The sequence below is a fragment of the Pyxicephalus adspersus genome, chromosome 10 (assembly GCF_032062135.1).
Source record: "Pyxicephalus adspersus chromosome 10, UCB_Pads_2.0, whole genome shotgun sequence".
NCBI classification, from domain to species: Eukaryota; Metazoa; Chordata; class Amphibia; order Anura; family Pyxicephalidae; genus Pyxicephalus; species Pyxicephalus adspersus.
The window spans coordinates 20,968,553-20,990,063 of record NC_092867.1 but is presented as its reverse complement, the minus strand read 5'-3'; the positions used below and the strand labels follow the sequence as shown (position 1 = coordinate 20,990,063).

Here is a 21,511-nt window from a genome sequence, read left to right as displayed (position 1 = left end):
TCAATGACTACCCTACCACTTTACTTAGTACTAGCATCATCCCAAGCACAAATCTAAATTCTTGACTTGATGGACAGTTGCTAGTGAATAATTTAGCTACATTTATCTTTCTCTGGCTTTGCTTACAAAACAGTCACCTTTACTCAAAAATTACATTTTTTTCATTCTTAGAAAACATTGAAATAAATTATATTGAAGATATAGAAGATCTCACCAGAATGTGTAGGACATTACAGAAAGGATTGTAAAAATTTATTGTCTTAACCTGACAGTAACACGCTCCACAAAATGGATTTTGAAAGGGTGGACCAGACTTGATCTCCAGAGATCATTGGTTTGGTAGATCACTCTCACAGCCGTGATGGGCTAAGCACAGTTTTGAAGACTTATTACTAATGTCACCAGCCTATGGAAATAAATCTTGTATATGGAGGATCAAACTCCCCCACTCCTCCTAAAAAGCAAACACCTGTTTTGGGCCAAATTGCTTTTTAAATGCACAACAAAGAGACCTCAGGATTTAACAAAACATAAAGGATATTGCCTCTTCAATCTACTTTCCACCATCATGTTCATGGTTCTTTGTAATACACAATTATTATTTCTCTTTTAACATTGTTTTCACAATTGCCACATTGTTATTGGTTTCTTTTTATGAACAAAACAGAACCAAGCATTGTACATGTACTGATGTGCTGTACATACACTTAACAAGTGAAAATAAAACATGGCATACGTTTTTCACCAGCGCAAGGAGAAATGTGTGAGCTAGGCCCGGAACTACACAGTAGTTTCGTTTCTCCACGGACCTGTTTTTATATTTCCTGTATTATCGGAACTATAGATCATGGCTTCGTGCATGCTACCCTTGGGTACCCCGTTGGGATTTGTTGTGTTAAAAGGAAATGATTGTCTCCTTGGTTGCATTTCAAAGTGAGTATGGTGCACAGTATCTGAGTCAGGCATTTTGCCACAACTAAATATTGCAGTACTTGCATCGCTGCTCTCCGGTTGGCTGATGGTAGGGTAATCATTGGCTGCACAACAGCCCCGTCGGTGGCCTGTGTGGCCCTCGTGCGTACTATGCGGACTGTCCGTGTGCGAGCTATGGATACTCCCATCAATACTAGAAGGAATGTGATAGGCATATTCCCTTTCTGCGGCTGACCTATGTCGACTGAAGTAGCGTGGCTTAGTTCTGCTCTTTAGACACCTATGCACATGCATGTTGGGTCTGAAAGCACCTTCATTATGTACATGGATGTGAGCTTCATCTTCCATTAACTGTTCACAGTGAATCTTTGCACAGCATGGTGTAACTGGTGAAAGGCAGTTTACATGATTCTGAACGGCTTGTAAATTGGTGAGTTTGCAATGGCCCACAGAAGGGTGATTGTACATGGGAGATTTATTAGGACATGGTGACTCCTGAATGCAGGTTGCATGCCCCTGGGCATCTCCATTGACGTTAACTTTTTGTCGAGCGTTGACTGGCACAGGGTATGCATTCCTTTTGGACGGACAACAGGACCACCAACAATGCCAAACATCGTCTCGTTTTGCACAGTGATGAATCAAGGTAAAGAGCCCTAGAGTTACACAGAATGCTCCATACAGGCAGCTAAAGATCATATCCAGGAAATGCCCTTGAGATACAGCAAGAGCCCCAAAGGTCCAGGTTGCTGTAAAAAGGAAAAGAGTGAAAGCAGCAGCTCGGAGCTGAGCCTTGAACGAATGCTCATTTTCCAGCAACGATGATGAAATCATGGAGCAGGTTGCCTGGGCAACTGGCCCAGCTTCAGCCATGTGACTGTGACCCATTTCTCCACCTGCCAACCTCTGCTGCTCCTCTGTCCTTTCCTTTAATTCATACTTCCGCTCAGGATGCCGCTTTAGTTGCACATAGGTGCAAAGGAAATAAATACAGGTGACCAGAACGATAAATGCGACAGGGCCATAAAATGCACCCAGACTGGGCTCCCAAGCCATCCAACAGCTGTGAAAGTGAGAAAATATAGCCGGTGTTAGAACATGACTGTATGCAATAAGGCAAAGAAAAAGCTGCACAGTTCCAGAGAGGTTCTGTGGTTCAATAAATTCACTTTTCTTTTTTGGCTATATCATTTATAAGGATCTCCAATTTAATAACATATTTCCCATGATGGATAGTTTGAAAGGAAAGAGAAAACTTCCCTACAGAACAGGGAAAGCAACAGATATGGTGATGGGATTGAACCCCTCTTTCCCCTATGAAAAACTAAACTTTTTTGGATATTACTCTTCTCAGTGCCGATATCACAGCACCATAATTTTCCCTAGGTTATGGCTGTCAAAAAAACAAAACAAAATGGAAAAAACAGATTTGTTTGGCAAAAAAAAAAAAAAAAAAATTCTTGTACAATTTTTCATTAAAAAAAAAAAACTACAGTTCCCATTTTCACTTTCTGCAGTTTTCATGAAGTAGCAGTAGCAGATATTTTTTATTACCAGGTAAACGAAGGTGTCAATTGATTTTTTTTGCAAAACATAAGTATTGATAAATGCAAATCTGCTGAATACTTAAGTTACCTATAAATATTCATTGGATAATATATTTTAAAATCATACTTAATAAAAAGAAAACTATAGCATATACAGTAAAATTATCTACTACTAGTTATTCTTTTGCATTTGTAAAAGAACAGAGTAATTTGCATTTGTATGTGCAGTGGCATCCCACTAATGATTAGTTTTGTCTTTACATGATGCACATTAATACACACATAAATAATACATATACTACTTTATATCTATACCCAAGTTTTTAGCATACAATGATTTGTTAGATTGCTTATACAGTTCCTTTGTATATTTGTCAGTGTGCTAACTATTCATAATGTTACTGTATTTAGTGGCTTGCCTGCAGTTCTCCTCTAAATTAAGACTGATTGATCCTGGCCAGCATTCAGGAGATCTAAGGAGAACAAAAATGCTCTGCTAGTCTAATTCTGCTGGAAGTATACAAAGGTTTTTCTGTTTTTTTCCTTTGATGTAATATCTACAATATTTGAAGACACCATAATACATAATTTGCTTTACAACAACAGTAAACAAGCAGTCTGCTTATTATGTTGTTACGGGTCATCTTAAATATCCTGAATATAATTATTGACAGACTCCATGTTTTTGGACTCTTACTTTGAATCTCCAGCTTCTCCACAGTGATAAAAGTGATACATTGGGGGTGCTTTATTGCTTTATGCCAACTTTCATGGTTTATAATTGAGAATAGCCAATTAAAAAGTGAAAAAACCCTAAGTAAAAAGTATCTAATTGCAGCATTATGTAAAACATTCCATTTTATGTTACATTTTTTGTTATGCTTGAAAAACATTTACCTAGTGCTATAAATATTAAGAACTTCAAAAAATACTTTATATAAAATATACTACTAGTAATACCTCCTTGTAAGAGTTCACTGGCTCCAACATTTCACCATATATATAAATTCCTTTTATCTGGAATAACCCTTCTTCCTTTTTTTTACTCACACCATGCTGGGATACCTGCGGTCTGCTGCCTGTGTATGCTGGGTAAAATGTTCTGCCCTGTCCCAAACCCTGCATACAGGACAGTGTGCAATGTGCAAAGTCAATCTGTGGAGGCTTCAGGATAGTCTGCCCACAGTCTGGGGATCTAGCTGATACATTCACATTCCCCCCACAGTCTATGATGTCAGTTAACTTAGTTTCTGTATCCTGGGAAAGCTGAGGATCCCAAATCTTGTTGGAATGCCTTCCACTAGGAACACATTCTGGGAGCACACTCCGTTAGTATTAGCAATCCTTGGCTTTCCCAGGATGCACAGTGAGGCTAAGTGATATTTTTGCCACATAGTTGAGGGTATCCATGATCTAGGTTGAGACTCTTTAACTATTCTCTGTAGTTTTGTTTTCAAATATTTAACCAGTAAACAATCTGGGATGAACAGGGTACACATAAAAAAACTGTTAGGTGTATGCCCTGATCCGTTGCCCCCACTTCCACTATTATTGGTCACTATGCTGGTAATTTACAGTTTTTGTTCTGCATTTTCTGTTTTTATATGCAGATAGTAAACTTTGTTTTGTATATGGAAGAACTAGTAGCAGTTCATTGTAGGTCTTTGTAGGTCTAGTAGAAGTAACTAGACTATTAGGTCTTTGTAGAGGTAACAACTTTTATTCAAACTATAAGAGTCCAAGAGCCAGATTTGTTTGTACAAACTACTACTAATCTATGCAGATGTCAGTTTGCCTCTGTATGACAAAATGTGTATTTTATGTTTCATTTTCAAGGCTAGGAACAGGGGATTTAAAGGTCCACTTTAAAAAAAAAGTTTTCAAGCTGAATGATTGAAGTTGTTTTGATTCTATACTGGAAGAATAATATTGGATGCCACAGCATTTTGTACTATGAAGTACTAAAAAGTATTAGTACTATTCTATCTAAGTGGAAACATATTTTTTCCATACAATAAACCCATCAACTTCTGATGGATTTACAAGTTTTGCAGATCTAAGTATCTGATTCAAAGTGGATAACTATTGTGTATGTTCTTAAGATAACCAAAAAAAAAACAGAAGAAAATGAAACCAAAAAAAAAGTCACACGGGTTTCACAAAAAAATGATATGGAGGTAGGTTTAAACCTACTGTGATCATACAGAAATTTCAGTTCAGATCAGTTACTTACTATGGTGCATTGTCCTCATTCCCATAGTTTTTTATGTTGGTTGCAGCAGTGACTCCACAAATAATAAAAGGTACTCCTCCACTAATGAGATAGAACCTGTGGAGACAAAACACATTTCATTGATTAAAGTTTTCTGTTTCACTTCCTTGTGGAGAAAACACTTGTCCATGTGTATAATATTTCTCTATAAAAGCACTTTCTGGTTCTGCCTGTCCCTTCCATGCTATATCGGTGCTCTGTCATTTTTTCTGGGACCACAGTTTTTAATCCTGCAGGTATTCCCCATTATAGTCTGGGCTTTAATTATTGGTGGTGAAGTAGCTCGGAACACTTTTACAACCATTTAGAACCCAAAATACAGAAAAGATAGTTTTATAAACTTTAAAGAGTTTTAACTCCTCTTAACATTCCATGTATCCTTTTACCCTATCAGGTAACTTGCTGAATTTATACAGATGGACTACACCCACTATAAATTAGTTTATAGTCTACCTAATTTGCAGGAGGGGATTTAATATTGTAATTTCAATAAATAGCTGGCAGGGCAGCACAGTGGCTCAGTGGTTAGTGCAATGGCCTTTGCAGCTCTAGGTCCCAAGTTCACATCTTGGCCAGAGAACTATCTGCTTGGAGTATGAATGTTCTCCGCATGTTTCTGTGGGTTTCCTCCCACATCCCAAAAAACATGCAGTTAGATTAATTGGCTTCCCCCCAAATTGACCTTAGACTGTATTTAAAAAAGAACATATGACTATGGTAGGGCCATGAGCCTTGGCGTCCATTTGAAGGGCTATAGACTTTTTAAAGCTCTGCGTAATAAGTATGTACATTATAAATAATAATAATGTATGTAGATAAGTATTCCATCATTTTGGTGGATCACAGTACAGTATTATCAAGCTAAGTTCATTGAACATGATAAATTAAATCTGAACCAGTGTGTTCTCCCTCTGTGTACTGTATTGTACTGTACAATATCAGCTGAGATTTTTGTAGATTTTGATTTATACATCTATCTGTAACTACTTGTTAACAAAATTGTTCAACTTTTATCTCAACACTCTTTCAGCCTTCATACAGATAATTAAGTACTGCTACATACTGCCTAAAATAATGCAGTAAGCAGCTCTGAAATTACAGACACTTACAATGAACATTTAATGTGTGCTACCAATAGACCGATCATTGACATATCAAACCCACATCGTTTCCTGGATTGCTAAACAAAAGCAAGCCTATAAAGGTTTTGATTGACTTAAAAAGTAAGTGGTGTGTAATATATATATGTGTTTTTTGTATATATGCATCTTTTCACATCCTTTTAATTACTGCATAATTTCTAGAACAAAAACACATTTGCAGTACAGCACACTAATATTGGGGATTAAGTCAAATTTATTCTCAGTCTTTCTGACAGATCGGCACTAGGGCATGTGATGACATTTTTATTTGTATTGTACTCCAGTATCAATTACATGCCAAATCATTTACCCTTTTGAAAAGTTCAAACAATGCCAGGTCTGAATTGCCTGTCCCTGCTACAGAATAAATCCTACCTGCTTGCAATTTTCTGTACAGTAGTTCTATTTTAAGAGATGTGTCAGTTTTGCAGATTCAAAGTCAGTTTACACACCCATAGTTGTCGGTTTTGTATCATTATATAGTAATTTGTATCTCATCTTCCCATAAATCGCTCACTAGTAGTCAGCACAGATTAAACATCAGGAAAAAAAATTCCATCATTTTAATTCAGTTCCAACATTATTCATTAATTATGATCTCTCCAATCTGCTGTGTAAACTAATCAGAATGTTCCTAGCAATGTCATTTGCAGCTGTGGTACCTGCAATAATCTTACTTTGATCTGGAAACCGGTTATTCATCTATCTAAATGCTAATTGGCTTTTTAGCCTTTGCCTTATCCCTCCTCCTTAGCCATCATTAATTCCAACTGTAATTCTAAAATGTGTATCAAATGTAATTTATCTTTATTTTACATTCCTCATCTTTTGACAGCAATAAAAAATGTCCCGTTTACACTATAAGTATTTTAAAGTGGATATTAGTCTTGCTTGGAGTGTGGATAATGTGCATATAAAGGGTGCATATGTATATACCACTTCAGTTGAATACTATACAAAGAAGAAGCCTTAAACTGGAATTAAACCCACACAACTCACCTATCTGTATTCCGTCGCAGGGCGCCATCTTCCTTTTCTTTTACTCCTTGAGACGATTTTCAGCTATCTTGATTGGCCATGCCAGGATGATGTAAGCATGGGAGTCATCCCCAGAACACGCAACGGAAGCTGGGATTGCTAAGTTTCCCGTACTGATTAGGCAGGTAATTCACAATATTATTGACCTGCCAGATAAAATATTTGTAAAAGTGGAACTTTTAGATGTACAGTAAATCCTAACATTTTTTTTTTTCTTTTAAATACTTGTCTTGCTCAATTTTCTTCATTTGTGTATCTTAGCACTGTTAGCACTCCTGAAGCCACTTTCTGTTCAGTCTAGTGATGGCTGTATGGAATTTCTCTGGTAGAATTTCCTAATGGTGACAATGACAGAGCATTTCTGTGTATGTTCAAACAGCCACTTGTAGTCTCCATCAAAAGCCTAAAAAACATGGTAACACACAAAGGTGGGAGGATGGGGACAGAGCTTTGTCACCGTCTAAAAGGAAGTGTCAGAACAGGGGCCTTCATGGTAGGTATTATTTACATTAAAGCTGCAGATTTAAGCATTACATTTACAAGCTAAAGCTTACATGAGATTCTCGTGATCGTGTTGACATCTACTTTAGTTTATTTTAAGCTAGCATATGGGAAAATTGCTGTGAAGGCTCAGTATTGACCACATTTGATTTCATAACTTCAGTTTCATGGTCACAACAGTCAGGTAGGATGCAAATTGTGGACTCTCATCCTCCATCTGCATCTTTTTGTTAAAACGTACAGTTACACAACTAGTGTATTTTTACTAATTAGGGCTTTTATAAACTTATACACAAATATAGACAGGCCTGGAGCGAGTTAGGGGAGGTCCTGCTTGATGGGAAGAACAGCAGGCTAGACAGGTAAAAAAAGTTAATTGTTTTTTAGGGTTATAGAGGGATCTGTTTAAGGACTGGTAAAAGGGCGGAGGTAAGGGTGGGGACTGAGGTCCTAAAGGTGAGGGGCTAGAGAGGGGAGGTCATTAAAAAAATTTATCTGAGCTAGTGCGGGCTTCTCACCCTTCTTCCCTTGATTTTTGCAGAGGTTCAAGGTTGTGATTGCATATGGTGGGTGATGGTTGGTGGTTGAGGTCCTCTTGGGCAGTGTTTTTTGATGTCAATATAAATGGGGTGGGGGACCTATCTCCGAAATGGTATAAAAAGGAGGTGAACTAAGTTTGAGTGTGGGATGGGCTGGGGGTGGTCCCTGAGCTGGGTAATGGTGCGGCTGGGAGCAGCAATATCAGGTTGGCACATATCCCAATTGATGTGGGTAATGTCTTGGAGGACCATAAACCTGGGAAGATGTTGAATAAGAATCTGTAAGTATATTGTTATGTTTATGTTGGTTTGGTTGTATTATGTTTATTGGGATGTTATGATAATTGGTATGCCATTATAAAATTTGGATGAGAGTTAATATAATCTTGATAATAAAAGGCCTGCAGGCCATTTGACCAAAATTAAGTGTATGCTTATTGGGGGGCAAAGGGATTTGGGTATGTTAGTAAGAGGAGATTTGCAGGTTCTGTTATCCCACAATCATGTGTTTCTTACAACCTTGACCATTCCATCCTTTTTTTATATGTCCTCTGCTTTCAGAAACTTTGGAGGTCTTTGGGAACTAAATAAAGTGTGATTATATTGTTCTTTAAGAAATGATTAATGTTTGCTGCATAGCTGTATTCCATCCATGCTTAGTCATATATCCATGCTTGGATCCATATCCATCTATGGTTAGTCATGTATTATACAGGTCTGTGACCTGTATGTTCAGAGCACGAGATGCTGCATTACTAAATATTTAGCTGCTTGTTAGAAAGCAAGAGAGTATAAACAATATGAGACAGAAAGAGAGCAGAGCTCTTAACAATGGCTATGAAGAATATAAGGTCAAAGGATGATCAATTACATCTACCATCTTTATCCTCGTCTTAGCTGACATTGTATAGAATTTAGCAGGAAAAGCAAAACATATTGTGCTAGCCTTAGTATTTCAGGTGCTGAGATCTCTGCATAGAGGTGTAGGCTATAAATGTCAATAATTCTTGTGCTCAGTTTTAGTGTTAGGGGCTAGGTTTAGGGAGGAGTTTTGAAGTGGTATTAAACTTGCAAGAACACAAAATTACCAGGAGATAGAGGCTTTTGACATTCAAAGTCCCTTTTATCTTTATAAACGTTTAAAGTTCTTTCTATACTGAAAAAAATGTGTTGAATGATTTGGAAAATAGCATTTGCCTGCATGTTATGCAGATTGGAAAAAGTGCACACTGAGTCCTGAGTGTCATGTGACTTCATCAGCTCTATGGTTGTTATAGAAAATAATGAAGCCAGACTCCATCAAGAACATTTTCAGGAGAAGTTCAATAGAAATATTCATATTTATTTATGTAGTGCTTATAGTTTAGCTGAACAATGAAAAGAGTAAACCAACTGTGACAATATGATTGGGTGCTCTTCTCATTCTCATTTACTCTCTAGCTGTAGGCTCTCTGCCATGAGTGCCTTATGAATACAACTCTGGGTGTATTTATATCATTTACAAACAATTCAATTGCTAGATATTCCCTTTGTTTATCTGAGATGTGATTGACTGTGGACATTGCCTCCACTCCCTCTATATATCTAAGCCTTGGAGAAGCTGTATTGTATTGCAATATCTGGAAATATACATTACAACGTCAACAATATTCTTCTTTGTTCTGAATCTCTGTGCTACACATTGGAATTCTATAATGTCCCCTCTCAATCCGATAAAAATATAATTTATACGATGAGAAATTGAATAACGTTGACATGGCAACGATCAGAATTCAATTTTCTGAAACCTTTTTATCTTTTATAAATGGAAAGATAAAGAATATTGTTTATGCTGTTTTAATTAGCACCTTTTTCATCATTATTCAACAATTTAGATAAAGAAAAATCACATAAATCCAGAGATTAGGAAAATATTGGGTGAAAAAAAATTTAAATGTCTGCGAACATCATAAATGTATGTGATATATATATATATATATATATTCATACACACACAGAAAATAATAAACAAGAACAAAATATTGTAAACACACAACTATAGATGAATAGTAGATAAGGGAAGTAGACATCTTGTTCATGTGGTGTGGATAAGTGGAAGAACCCCCAAAAAATACATTCCAGTGAGGCCTGGAGCAGAGAACGAAGTGAAAAATCAGTGGAAGGCGTGCATGACTGGGAAGGGATGGGAGCAGGCAGGGGAAGGGTAGAGTTAACATAAAGAAGGGGGGGGGAGTTGCTGAATTCGTATGCCGGGAGTGACGTGCGGGGGGGGGGGGGGGGAGGGGTGAAAAGGGGGGTGAGCCGGAAAGGGAGGGTCTTTTTTCACCGTGATGGAGAGAAGGAAGGAAGTTTTTCCCACCCGCCCGCCCTGTTTTGTGTCGGTGAGGTCCTCGAGGGAAGGAGTTGTATTGGACTGTTTCAGTGGGGGTGAGGGTCTCATCTATGGTATGGGACCCTCGGTAAGGTTGTTGTTGGGAGCGTTAAATTGTTTTGTGGTAGGGCTGCGAGTGCCGCTGGTATCGTTCCCTGGCTTGAGGTGCGGCTGGGAGCATTACATATCACGGTGGTGCAGACCCACCATTATGTGCAAGGGGTTACAATAGTGGGGCCTTCAAGGACCAGTAACCAGGGGGTGTGTTTAGGAAAGATGTTTTATTAATATATTGGTTACAGTTATTTGTGATTATTTGTAAGTTGGTATTATTTGTTGATTATGTGTTTATATATTGTTATTTATGGTTATTTTATGGTTATTTATTAAAAGAGTTAATATTTAGGTTATTTGTTAATAAACGGCCCAAAAAACACGGCCTGTGGGAACTAAGCCCTATCACAGTCATGAAAAATCCTAAAATTGATTGGCTTATTGGTATGACAGAGCAGCTATGAGAACTGCCGGTCAACCAAAAAAATGCCTAGACTTTAAAGTGCCTACCTCTTCTGATGGTTTATTTTTTTTTCAGAAAAGAAAGGAAAAAAACCTTACCATGCCTTAGCATTCTATACAACACTAAGCCATGTATAAATCTGACTTCATCATTTATATGATACTTCTTACTCTTAAGAACCCATCACCCATTCCTAAATCTAATCTGTCCTGTAATTCCATTATAGGTAGTATTTTGTGTGTGCTTCCTAGATACAAAATTAATATATTACCCCTATAAATAAATTAAAAGAAAAGGGCCTTGCAATTAGTAATTATAAGGAAAGCGCAAGCACAAGTCTTATATGAGAGTTTATCATAACAACCAGTTTTAAAGGGAATCTGTTTTGAAGCAAAACACTGCTGTGAAAAGTTAGATGCCACTTTGTGACCCCTGTGCAATACACTATAAAATCAGTGCCCATTCAGCCTTGCTGCTGGTGATTGTTGCCCTGAAACTAGTATATAGCCGGGAGACTCAAAAACATGGAAGTTATACAGGTATGCTACTTTGTGATAACATTTAATTATAATTGGAGATAGCAAAATTTGGAAAAGGCAAAAATTCCCAGTGTACAGGAGAGGTAAACAAAGTAAGTGAATAAAAGATGCAACCAAAAGGACAGACTGACTTTAAATATGTTTTGTAGGGTAAAATAAAAGCAATCCCTAGGTTTGTAAAGTAGTACAGCCAATCTTGGGAAATTTTAGGGGGGTACAGGAAAGGAGAACTGTGGCATTGTGTTTATTACTGAAAAGCTTTGTGTTATTTCCCTTTTTGCATAACCCCTTTTTTCAAGAATTCTGAAGTCAATAGACTATAATAGCAGAGAGGCAACTAAAAATTTCTGGAGATGGTCACATATGGCAGTCCATGTCTTTCTCACGCCCATTTAAAGCGGAACTAAACTTAAAGTAAAAAACACCTTTTGTTAGGAAGCTTCCCTCCCCCTTCAAAAAAAAAAAAAAAAGCCTATTTTTACCTATATAAAAAGGGTTATCTACCCTCTTACATAAAGTAAATATGTTGGTTATAGGTCCGCTTTAAGTTTAGTTTTTTCTTGTTTGAACTATGAACTAGAAATCTATTCTCTCCTTGTCCCAATCCTGTTTTGCATGACTTATCTGATTTATGAACACTTTTCCTGTTGGTTTTTGTTTTTTATGGTAAAAAAATCATATAACATTGTATTACAGTTTTCCATAAATCATACAGTGATTAAGTGGTAATAAAACGGCTTCATATCATTGGCTATATGATTAAGGGGAAAATGTGAAATCATAAACATCATTGTTTTAAATTGTGGTATTTTAGAATATCTGATCAGGCTTTGAGTCTTAGTGGCTAGTAGAACAACAGGTGCACTTTAGAAAAAATGGCCAATGGCTCCTATTTGCATAAACAAAACTGTACACAGGAGGGTAAAGGTTCTCAATAAGCATCATGCATGACATAGCAATTCTGTGTCTGCTGTAATGCTAGCATAGCCCTTAGGTCAAATTTAAATAATACATTCTGGGCAATTCCGTCCTCAACCATAATAAATGTTTGTTCTTCGTCTTCTAATGTTGTATCGTACTCCCCGTGCATGCTGCTTTCATGGCTTCAAAATGCATCGCATAGCTATGATTTTTGCCATTCAAGAGAAAACTCATTCATATTTAATACTCAGTGGCATTTTTGGTTAAATTACTGCAGAGGCTGATGAACTGTGTCAAAAATTCCATTTAAAACAGCTGATATATTCACAGTATTGTACAGAAAATCTTACTGTCAGCAAAGGTGCTGAAATACTCCAAGTTTTCTGTGACATGCTGATTACTGGTGGCCCTTCATTAATATAACTACAGCACACAGTTGGTCTATAGTAACCACTGGGATGTCAGATCTCATCACCCAATTATTACCCATCAGCAAGCAAACAACAGCTGTTCAATGTATTTAAATAGCGCATTTGACCGTTGATTCAGAGTGCATTTTGCCATGAAACTGATCATATTTTATAAAGGTGACCTTCTCTAATGGTCAGGAGTTTGAGTTGTCGGTTCCAAGGGCTAATCGTATGATAGTTGTACATTTGTTGGACAAACAGTAATAATGTGACCACTTACCAGTACCCTACATCCATAAATACAATAGATGAATTTGTGTGTTGTTTTATTATTTCAATTATTTCTAATGATGCCTTTTTTGTATTTGAGGTACTAAAGCAATTACATGGGAATGTTATCATACTACTAGCAGAAAAGACATTCATTTACACATATATGTACAAATAAATATTTCTAGAAGAGTAAATATATATTTATACAATATGTTCAAATTCCCAGGAGATCGCAGGCTGTTAAAGCTGCAAAAGAAGGAGAAATTACACTCATGGTCTTGGAATGTAATGTAGATCATGTGTCCCAAAACATAGTGGAAGGGTAATTTGCTTTTCCCTTCTTTGAGGGGCATTTAGTAACATGACTATGCACCAAAAATCGCTGGATAATAGGTCTGTGCCTTATAGATACAGGTTAATAACAATAATAATATTAATAATATATGTCAGTGGTCAACATAGCCAAGGACTTCATACAGAAAGCAGGGAGAGGAAGCAGGGAGCCTGTGAGGAGGGGAATATGTAATAGGAAGTTCAACTGACAGGGATGTCATCTTAATATTGATTCTATTTAAATTATCAAGAAAATTGGATCAAGCCGAATACAAAAAGAGGTCATCATGAGTTTTGCTTCACAACCTAGAAAATCCCTGACATAGAAGAAACTATGTAGCCACTAAAGTCTGGACCTTTTACTCAGTTGAATTGCAGATGGCAACACAATTCAGTTACATGTTCAGAGTTCATTGAGGAGAAACTAAAGTAATACATAAATATATTTTTAATATTTATGTTTTGTATTGCTATATTTAACAAACATGATAAATGACATAATAAACTTTGTTTTAAAATGGTTAATAAGTTGGTTAATAAGTAGTTCAGTTAAAATACTAAATGTACTAGATGTATGCTTATGTATGAATAATACATATTTAAATATCTGAAAATAAATCAAATAAATGAATATTTTAACAAACAAAATGTTGCTTTATTGATGTGGCTAGTCATGTTGGTATATAATTAGGATAAAATAGATGGAACAGCAGGATTCTAAATTTAGGGTATAGCACTGGAATTTGCCACATATAAATCAAACTAAAGAGCATAAAAGTGCTGGGGCTTGTGTTTAACAGGCAAATAAAATGTATCCATAGTCTAAAAAAATAAAAATAAAATGAAGACATAGATTAGTGTTTACACAAAGCTTTTAGTGTTAAATGGCCAATGATAGTATATAGTATTATTGTATTTAAAGTACAAAATGCACCCCTGGGCTCTGACATTTCTGGGTGGCAACAGAGAACAGTCATTTTGCCTCCCAGCAAATCTGGAAATTCCATGATCTGAGCAATGGGTTGGGGTGCATTCTGGTTGGATTCCCTATGTTTAGCACTGCTAGCAACCACTGTGATGGACACCATCCAGAATCATTGCAGGCTGGTGTATGTTCTTTAATTTTTGTGTGTGTGTATGTGTGTGTGTGCGTGGGGGGGTGCTAATAGTTTAGTAAGTTTGATGAACAAAGCTAATCGTTAGACTTGAGTGTAGTATGTTGTATTCTTTTCAATTTTTTTCAAAGTTCACAGACCTAAGACTGTAGCTTTCATCCAATGTCAGCTCAACCCACTTTTGCACTTTATGTTTTATGAAAAGGTGGCCAGAGAACCATGCAGTTAGCCTCTAGAACAGCGGTCGCCAACCGGTGGCCTGTGAGAAAATTTTGGTGGTCTGGGGCTCTGGCCGATGCATCCCCAAGCAGGGTCAGGAGAAGGACCCCGCTAGGGGGACACACCGGTCAGATCCACGGACCATGTCCCCAGTACAGTTCCAAGGCTCGGGGAAGCCTCTGGACACAACCCGTCCACTCCCATTGCAGGCTCTGACCTGCGATGGGAGAGTGGGCGGGGTTATGTCATGATGACTTAATTCTGGGGAAGGTTCCCCCTTTTGAGTGACACCCGGCTCCCGGCGCATGTGCGGTCGGGAGCCGGTGATTTTAGTGGTCTGCAGGACCAAAGAGGTTGGCGACCACTGCTCTAGAATGTGTATTGCTCTATAGTAGCTGTTTACACTAATGAAATGATTGAGGAGCTCATGTGGGTAGAGCGTTAGGTGTAAAAAGAGACTTAATAATGGATGTTACGAGGAAGGCACTGTGACTAAATGTTAGATGCAGAACATAATGTACTGGGAGAGGTGGCTAATGGAAGTGGTATAACTGGGGGCTTTTAATGCCAGACATGTGTTGTGATTTGTTTAGGGCAAGGTAAGTTCTGTGACCAGATAGGGAGGCATAGGTGGGTCAGAAGAAAGCGGTGTGGATGGGGGTTAAGGTGAAATAGAGGAAGTTGCTGCAACCTAGAAAGGTTAGGAGGGACAGGGGCATCACAACCAGGAATGGAAGTGGGAAGGTTACGGAGCCCAGGAACGGAAGTGAGAGGAAGACACAGTGAGGGTAAGAAGTAGGAGCAGCATAAGGAGTGGAGGCGGAGGTAGGATGAGGAGCATTATGACTAAAAGAATAAGGTGTCAGGTAGGCACTGAGATGAGGGGGAGAGGTAAACTAGGAGGGGCAACCAGTAAAATGGTAGGGTTGCTCTGCAAGATGATGGATTGTGGCTAAAATTTTGACCTTGGGTATTGAATTATTTTGGCAAACATCCTTTAATTACATAATTCTGAAGGAACCAGGCATGAAGGGCCAGGTCCCGCAGGCTTAAGTTAAGGAAGTTTGGAATACAGAATATACTAACCAACAAACTCAGTTTTGGGTTATTTAGAAGCAGCAGCTACCAAAAACTAGAAATTTGACTTGTGGGCATCCAAGATGAATGCAAGCAAATTTAAACTTAAAAAAATTTAAAAAGTAGATACCCTGTGGCCTCTAAGTCAGAATGCTAAATGTTTATATTTGACTTTTAAGTGCCAACATGCCAATATTTAAAATAAATAAATAAACAAATAATTCTGTAAAAACATTGTTTTCCTATATATAACTAAAAATCTACAGAACAGTGGAGCTTTCCTCTACTCGTGGAAGCTATATTGCTTTATAATTCCTGTACATATGTCTTCAGTAGATGCTTCAGGGACCTATAGGGAACAGGCCCCTGAAGCAATAAAAAAAGTCTGCCAGTGATTTTCCTTTATGGCACTCATTTCAAAATATGTAAAAACAATAAATGAACAAAACAATTAGGTAGTTTAATGGGTACTTGTGTGCGTGGTGTAAGAAAGAAAATAATGTTGACTATTAAAAATATAAAGCATTTTTCCTTGGGGTTGCAGTCTATTTTCTTGCTGCTGCATCATAATGGCTGTCTGCGGCATCTCATTTCGTGTTTGAATTGCCAATCTCTCTTCCACATTATTCTACACCTGCACACTTAAACATTCCGAGAACATGCGTCAGGGATGACTGTGATAAAGGGCCGCGGATGTTTATCTTGGCGGTTGCTGGAGAATTCGCAGGATGAGAGAGGGGTGTATTTTGTGATCAAACAGAAGCAGATATTCAAACTAACAGTAGGGGTCATTAATTAATAACACAAAGTATACAGAGATGCTTATGGCAAGAAGATAACTCTTCGGTGAGCTTTTTCATTTAAAAGTAAAGTTGAGGTAGAGTCTACCTGATGGGCTCAGTTTTTCAAGATGGCTGGTTGGCACTTTTGACATGAAGTTCTAGATTAATGTTCCTTTACTATCTAAATGAAAGTTTGTGTGTGTTGTGTTTATTTTATTTAGAGGACCCAAATAAGAAAAGTGTTACCTATTAATTACAATGTAAAATGTACAAAATGTAGGGTAGAGTAGAATTTGGAATTTCACAGAATAGAATTTGGCAGTTCATCTTATCCCTATTCATGGAGTTTCCTAAGAATGTGGAAATGCAAGCATGCAGCCAGGAGTTCCCAGATTCCTAGAAAACAAAAGCACAATACCATGTGACGTGAGGGTTCTCTAGGAGCGCTTACCTGTACAGAAATCAATGCTGGATGGGTAAGTCCTTGCTGCGGCCCATCCCTTTGCTTGTTACCTATCTCACTGTGCCATAGACACTCCCATTCTATATCCCTGTTAACCATACCTTGCAATTTTTTTACCTGCACTAGAAAGTGGTAATTAAAATCCAGCATGTTGCTTATAAGCTCTGCTCTACTTTTTAGAAATGATGTATGAAATAGTTTCCATTTCCGTATTTCATTCCCTAATGTTGGAAATAGCCTAGTTTGTACAGAAAGTGTAGACGTCTTGGACAGTTTTTCATTTTTTCCTTTCCTTTGTAGCTAAAATTGTTTTCTTGGCTGGAGCTGTGAAGTGGCTGTCCTTTTCTTTTCTCTACCCATTGTCACATTTCTAAAAATAGAAGACTCTAAAGAGTCTGACTTTTCTATCCATTTCAGCTTTGTTGAATCCTGAATTTTGTTGCAACTTCATATGACAGCAATAAAAAGTCTCCTTCTGTTTCTCAACATTTTCATCTCCCTGCAATAATCTAAACAGGTTGGAGCCTAAAGACGCATACATTCTGCAAAGAAAGCATGTGCCATTTTAAAGCACAAGTGCCAGTTTAATGGTAAAAAGATTAAAACCATCTGAGCCAGAGTAACAGATTTCATACAGCATATATTTAATGTGGATGTACACATATGAAACATGGCCAGAAGATTTCTGAATGTGACTATTCACAGACCAGTCCTTGAGTTTTAAGAAATACCAAGGTACTTTTATTGTACCAAATGAGAATATACAGTATAAACTACCAACTGGACCAAAACCATTTTTAACATTCTATAATCTAGAGTAGCTTCAATATTTTTTTACACAGATCTCAATAATAAAATGTAAGAGAGAAAATGTCCTTACTATGTTGCAACTGGATGATTCTTTACTTTTAAATATTATATTACTGTGGATCATGGGAGAATCACATATTTATTTTGTGACGTTATTAGTTTAATATTTTTTTGGGTGAAGCATCCATTCATTGGCAAAAGAAAAAAACGGGGTCTGCAAGCTTTGGTCCATCTAATTGTAGGTTGTGTTTTGAGGAAAATTGATACTTGTTTGAAACAAAGAGAGCGGATCTCACATTTTTCTTATCTGTTTGTTAATATTTAATACGGACAATATTTTAATATATTTGACATAATAAAATAAAATATAGGATACAATTATCTTGAATATCACTGTCATCTTAATATGTATTAAGGGCTATAGATAAGATTCAAGATCTTGTTTTTAGACCACATAATATCAGGCTGATGTTGTGCTGCTTGTACGCTAAAAGTAAAGGCAGCCATTTTTCTCTTGATGGTAGTTTTTAGTTTGCTAGGAATTACTCTATGAATTACTCACAAGTTAAACAGGCAGAATATGCAACTCTTTCATGTATTTCTATTATCTAGCTTAGATTTGTAACACAATAATCAAACACCTGCAATGTCTGCCCATGGATAAGGGAATTTGAGAAATTGAATGCTGCGTAGGAGTTGAAGGGATCTCATATGCTGCAACTAAGCAATACCTATTTAGGTATTCTTTCCCGGCTGGAGGGGATGCAGTACATTGAGCTCCCCGCACAGGATCTAACTATAATGCAGAACACAAGATTGGCCCGGCACAGCATGGAGCACCATCAAAATGTGATAGAAGCACATAGAGGCTTTTCAACTTGACAGGCCTATGTGTGACATGCCATGTTCTGAGGGAATTACTCCACTCAAAGATCTTCAATGGGAACATTAAGAGCAAGCGTGGAGCTATTGTGTAAGACATTCATTTTATTTCAAAGGAGGCTTTAGTGTCATACGGATTTGGCTGGATGTTGTTAATTCTGCATTCAGAACTTCTACATAGATTCTACATGATTTTAGGCATTTAAGCCTACCAGAGCACAGGGAGAATTCAGTCATTCTTACAGGAAAACATGGTAGCATTGGCCCATTCATCCACTATTGAATTTTGGTCATATATGGATTAAATGCAAAAATATTAATTTTAAAAATGCCTCATATGGGAATAGTTCCAAATCTGACAGGGATTCTGACGTGGTAGAAGAACTGTTTTACAAGGATTATTAAATTGGCTTATGTTACTGCAGGCTTTGTTGTGGAACATTTTCGCTTTGTGCACCGTTGCATTTTATATGGACTTTTATGTTCTCTGACATGAATGTTTTATGTAGTATATTCAAGTGCAATCATAACATAGTTTCAGTTCAATTCAGCCACTGCTGAAATTCCCCAAACAGTCCAGCCTTTCCAGAAACAATTATGGTCCCCCTTTTGTCTTCAAGCACCAGCTTGAAGAGGGTACACATAGAACATGATCACTTGATTAGTAATCCAGCCTAGATAGAGCCATCATGTTCCAGAAAAGATCATGGACTATTGTTGATACAGACCTATCTACTGCCAAAGTTACTAGAAAGATGGTATCCCTAAATGTACTTCTTTTTGCTGATGTACCTAGGCACCTATAAACACCTATTCTGCCTAACTCGCCAAGCCCTGGCTAAAGTCTGTGCTTTGTTAATTACTTATTTGTCATTTGTGCTTATTAAGTTTCTTGTGGTGATACCTGCGTTATTGTGGTTGGGTTAAATTTAGGTTTTTGCACCTAAAACAAATTAAATACTATCTAAAATTATATCTTCTATTGTCCTTGCTGCTTTTTTAAACATGCTACAAAATGAGAAGAAATAGCAGCAAGGGCTGTGTAGCTGTAGTTCACATACTGTCTGCTTTTAAATACAGAAAGCATTTAATAAGAAGACACGGACAGAAGATAAGACTAAATCTACTTGTTCCAAATTGAATACAAGCCTGTTCGATTGTAGCAGGAGTTGTGCTCTCCTGCCGGCCCAGGAATTGCCAAGACCATTTATTCACTTCGCTGATTCTAGATAAACAATGAGTGATGGAGTGCATAAAAGTCATGAACAATTCACCAGAGGTCAATTGCTACATGATTGCAAGACTTTGTATTACCTGAAAACAATAGAAGTTCTATAATTTGACCTCGCACAATGTCTGCAACTACTAGTGAGAGAATGCATTTGGTCTGCACCTCTCCCTTGAATACAAGTTGCATGCCAAAGTGAATGCACACCACCCATACCTGGCTTGTGTACAGAATGATCTGAATCTGATACTGCTTCCACTGTATCACCTGAGCTTAAGTAAGCAATTTTAACTCCTTTTGTTGCTTGTTATCTTTGCCTTGTAATTGCCACTTCAAAAAAAAGGAAGATGGCAGAGCCCTACAACAGAACAGGGATAAGTTAGTAGCATGGGTTTAGTTTTGCTTGAAGGTGTCTCAGTAAAAAGAACCTTTCACCCTCCCCAATGCTATCACATATGAGGCTTTCAATCCTCTTCTGATAGCAATCCAATTTAATAAAATATGTTAATTAAAATATAATAAAAAAGGAAAACAAAAAATGATTTAAAAACAGCCCTCTATTGCATGCACACACATACAAGAGTGTAGGGAAAGAGTAACTCTATGGCCATTTTTTTAAGGTTAAACTAATGAGCTGTAAAGGTTTCTATAGCTTCTTCTACAGATAAGTTTGGGTATTATAGTTTTTTGCTGTTCCACACAATTTTAAAGCTTGACATCACCTCATATTGGAAATTTTGCCAAATTTAGCAATTTGCAAATGCCATGTTTTATTCCACAGTTTCTCCGCTTACAGAAAATATAGAATGTGTGGCGAGTTTTAGGTTAATGTTATGCCTAGAATGCTTTTTTTAATGTGTGTAAAAAATGAACAAGACAGGGGCAGATTAAGGTAGAACTGAGCCCTAGGTAACATAGCTGCCTCCCTCCCCAAAATCCTTTCAACTGACAATGAGAATAATTGCATTGGCTTGGCCTCTCCATAATCTCTATACTAGATCCCTGCTCACAAGTACATCCTTTCTTGTGAGGTGACGAGGACATTGCAAGGGCAGGGAGGTAGTAGGTTTTCTTTTGGATATTCCAGCTCTGGTTCAGGTGACTGCAATATATGAGGAATAAAGAAAAAAAAAAAAAACAAAACCTTTATCTTGCTGTATGTATGAATCTCCATTAAATAGTACATTTCACATCAAACTCCTTTCTTGGTGATTTGTTTTTTTATTATTTCTCAACTCTAATCCTCTATAACTACCAACATTGTTGGCGCTTTAAAATCACAGGTGATGTCAGTGTGTAGGATGTACTTTTTAACAGTCTCAAGCTGTGCTTATACTTGAAAATTTGGAAAATATGTTTAACTCTTTATTAAATTGTTTTTTTTCTTTTCATTTTGGATAGAGTATGAGAGGGCTTAAATCTGTGGTTACTTTTCTTTCACTATCCACTGTTACTGTTCTGGTGGCATAGTGGTGGTTTATCCTTGGTTTTTTCCTGGTGACATACAGTTGTGTTCAGAATAAAAGTATGTTTAAAAAAGTGAATTAAGTTCAAAAACCCTATAATAGCTTTTATTTCCATACACAAATACATTGGGAA

General features: G+C 37.2%; 1 protein-coding gene across 1 annotated transcript in view; it reads right to left on the bottom strand.

Moving 5' to 3' along the window:
* Positions 1-226: 226 nt before the first annotated feature.
* The window catches only part of LOC140339231 (adhesion G protein-coupled receptor A3-like), a gene marked incomplete in the record, with an annotated part of 362,860 nt that continues 341,575 nt past the window's right edge, over positions 227-21,511 (bottom strand). The window contains 2 exon segments of the mRNA XM_072423819.1: positions 227-1,996; positions 4,714-4,809. Coding sequence (XP_072279920.1) covers positions 781-1,996; positions 4,714-4,809 — 1,312 coding nt within the window.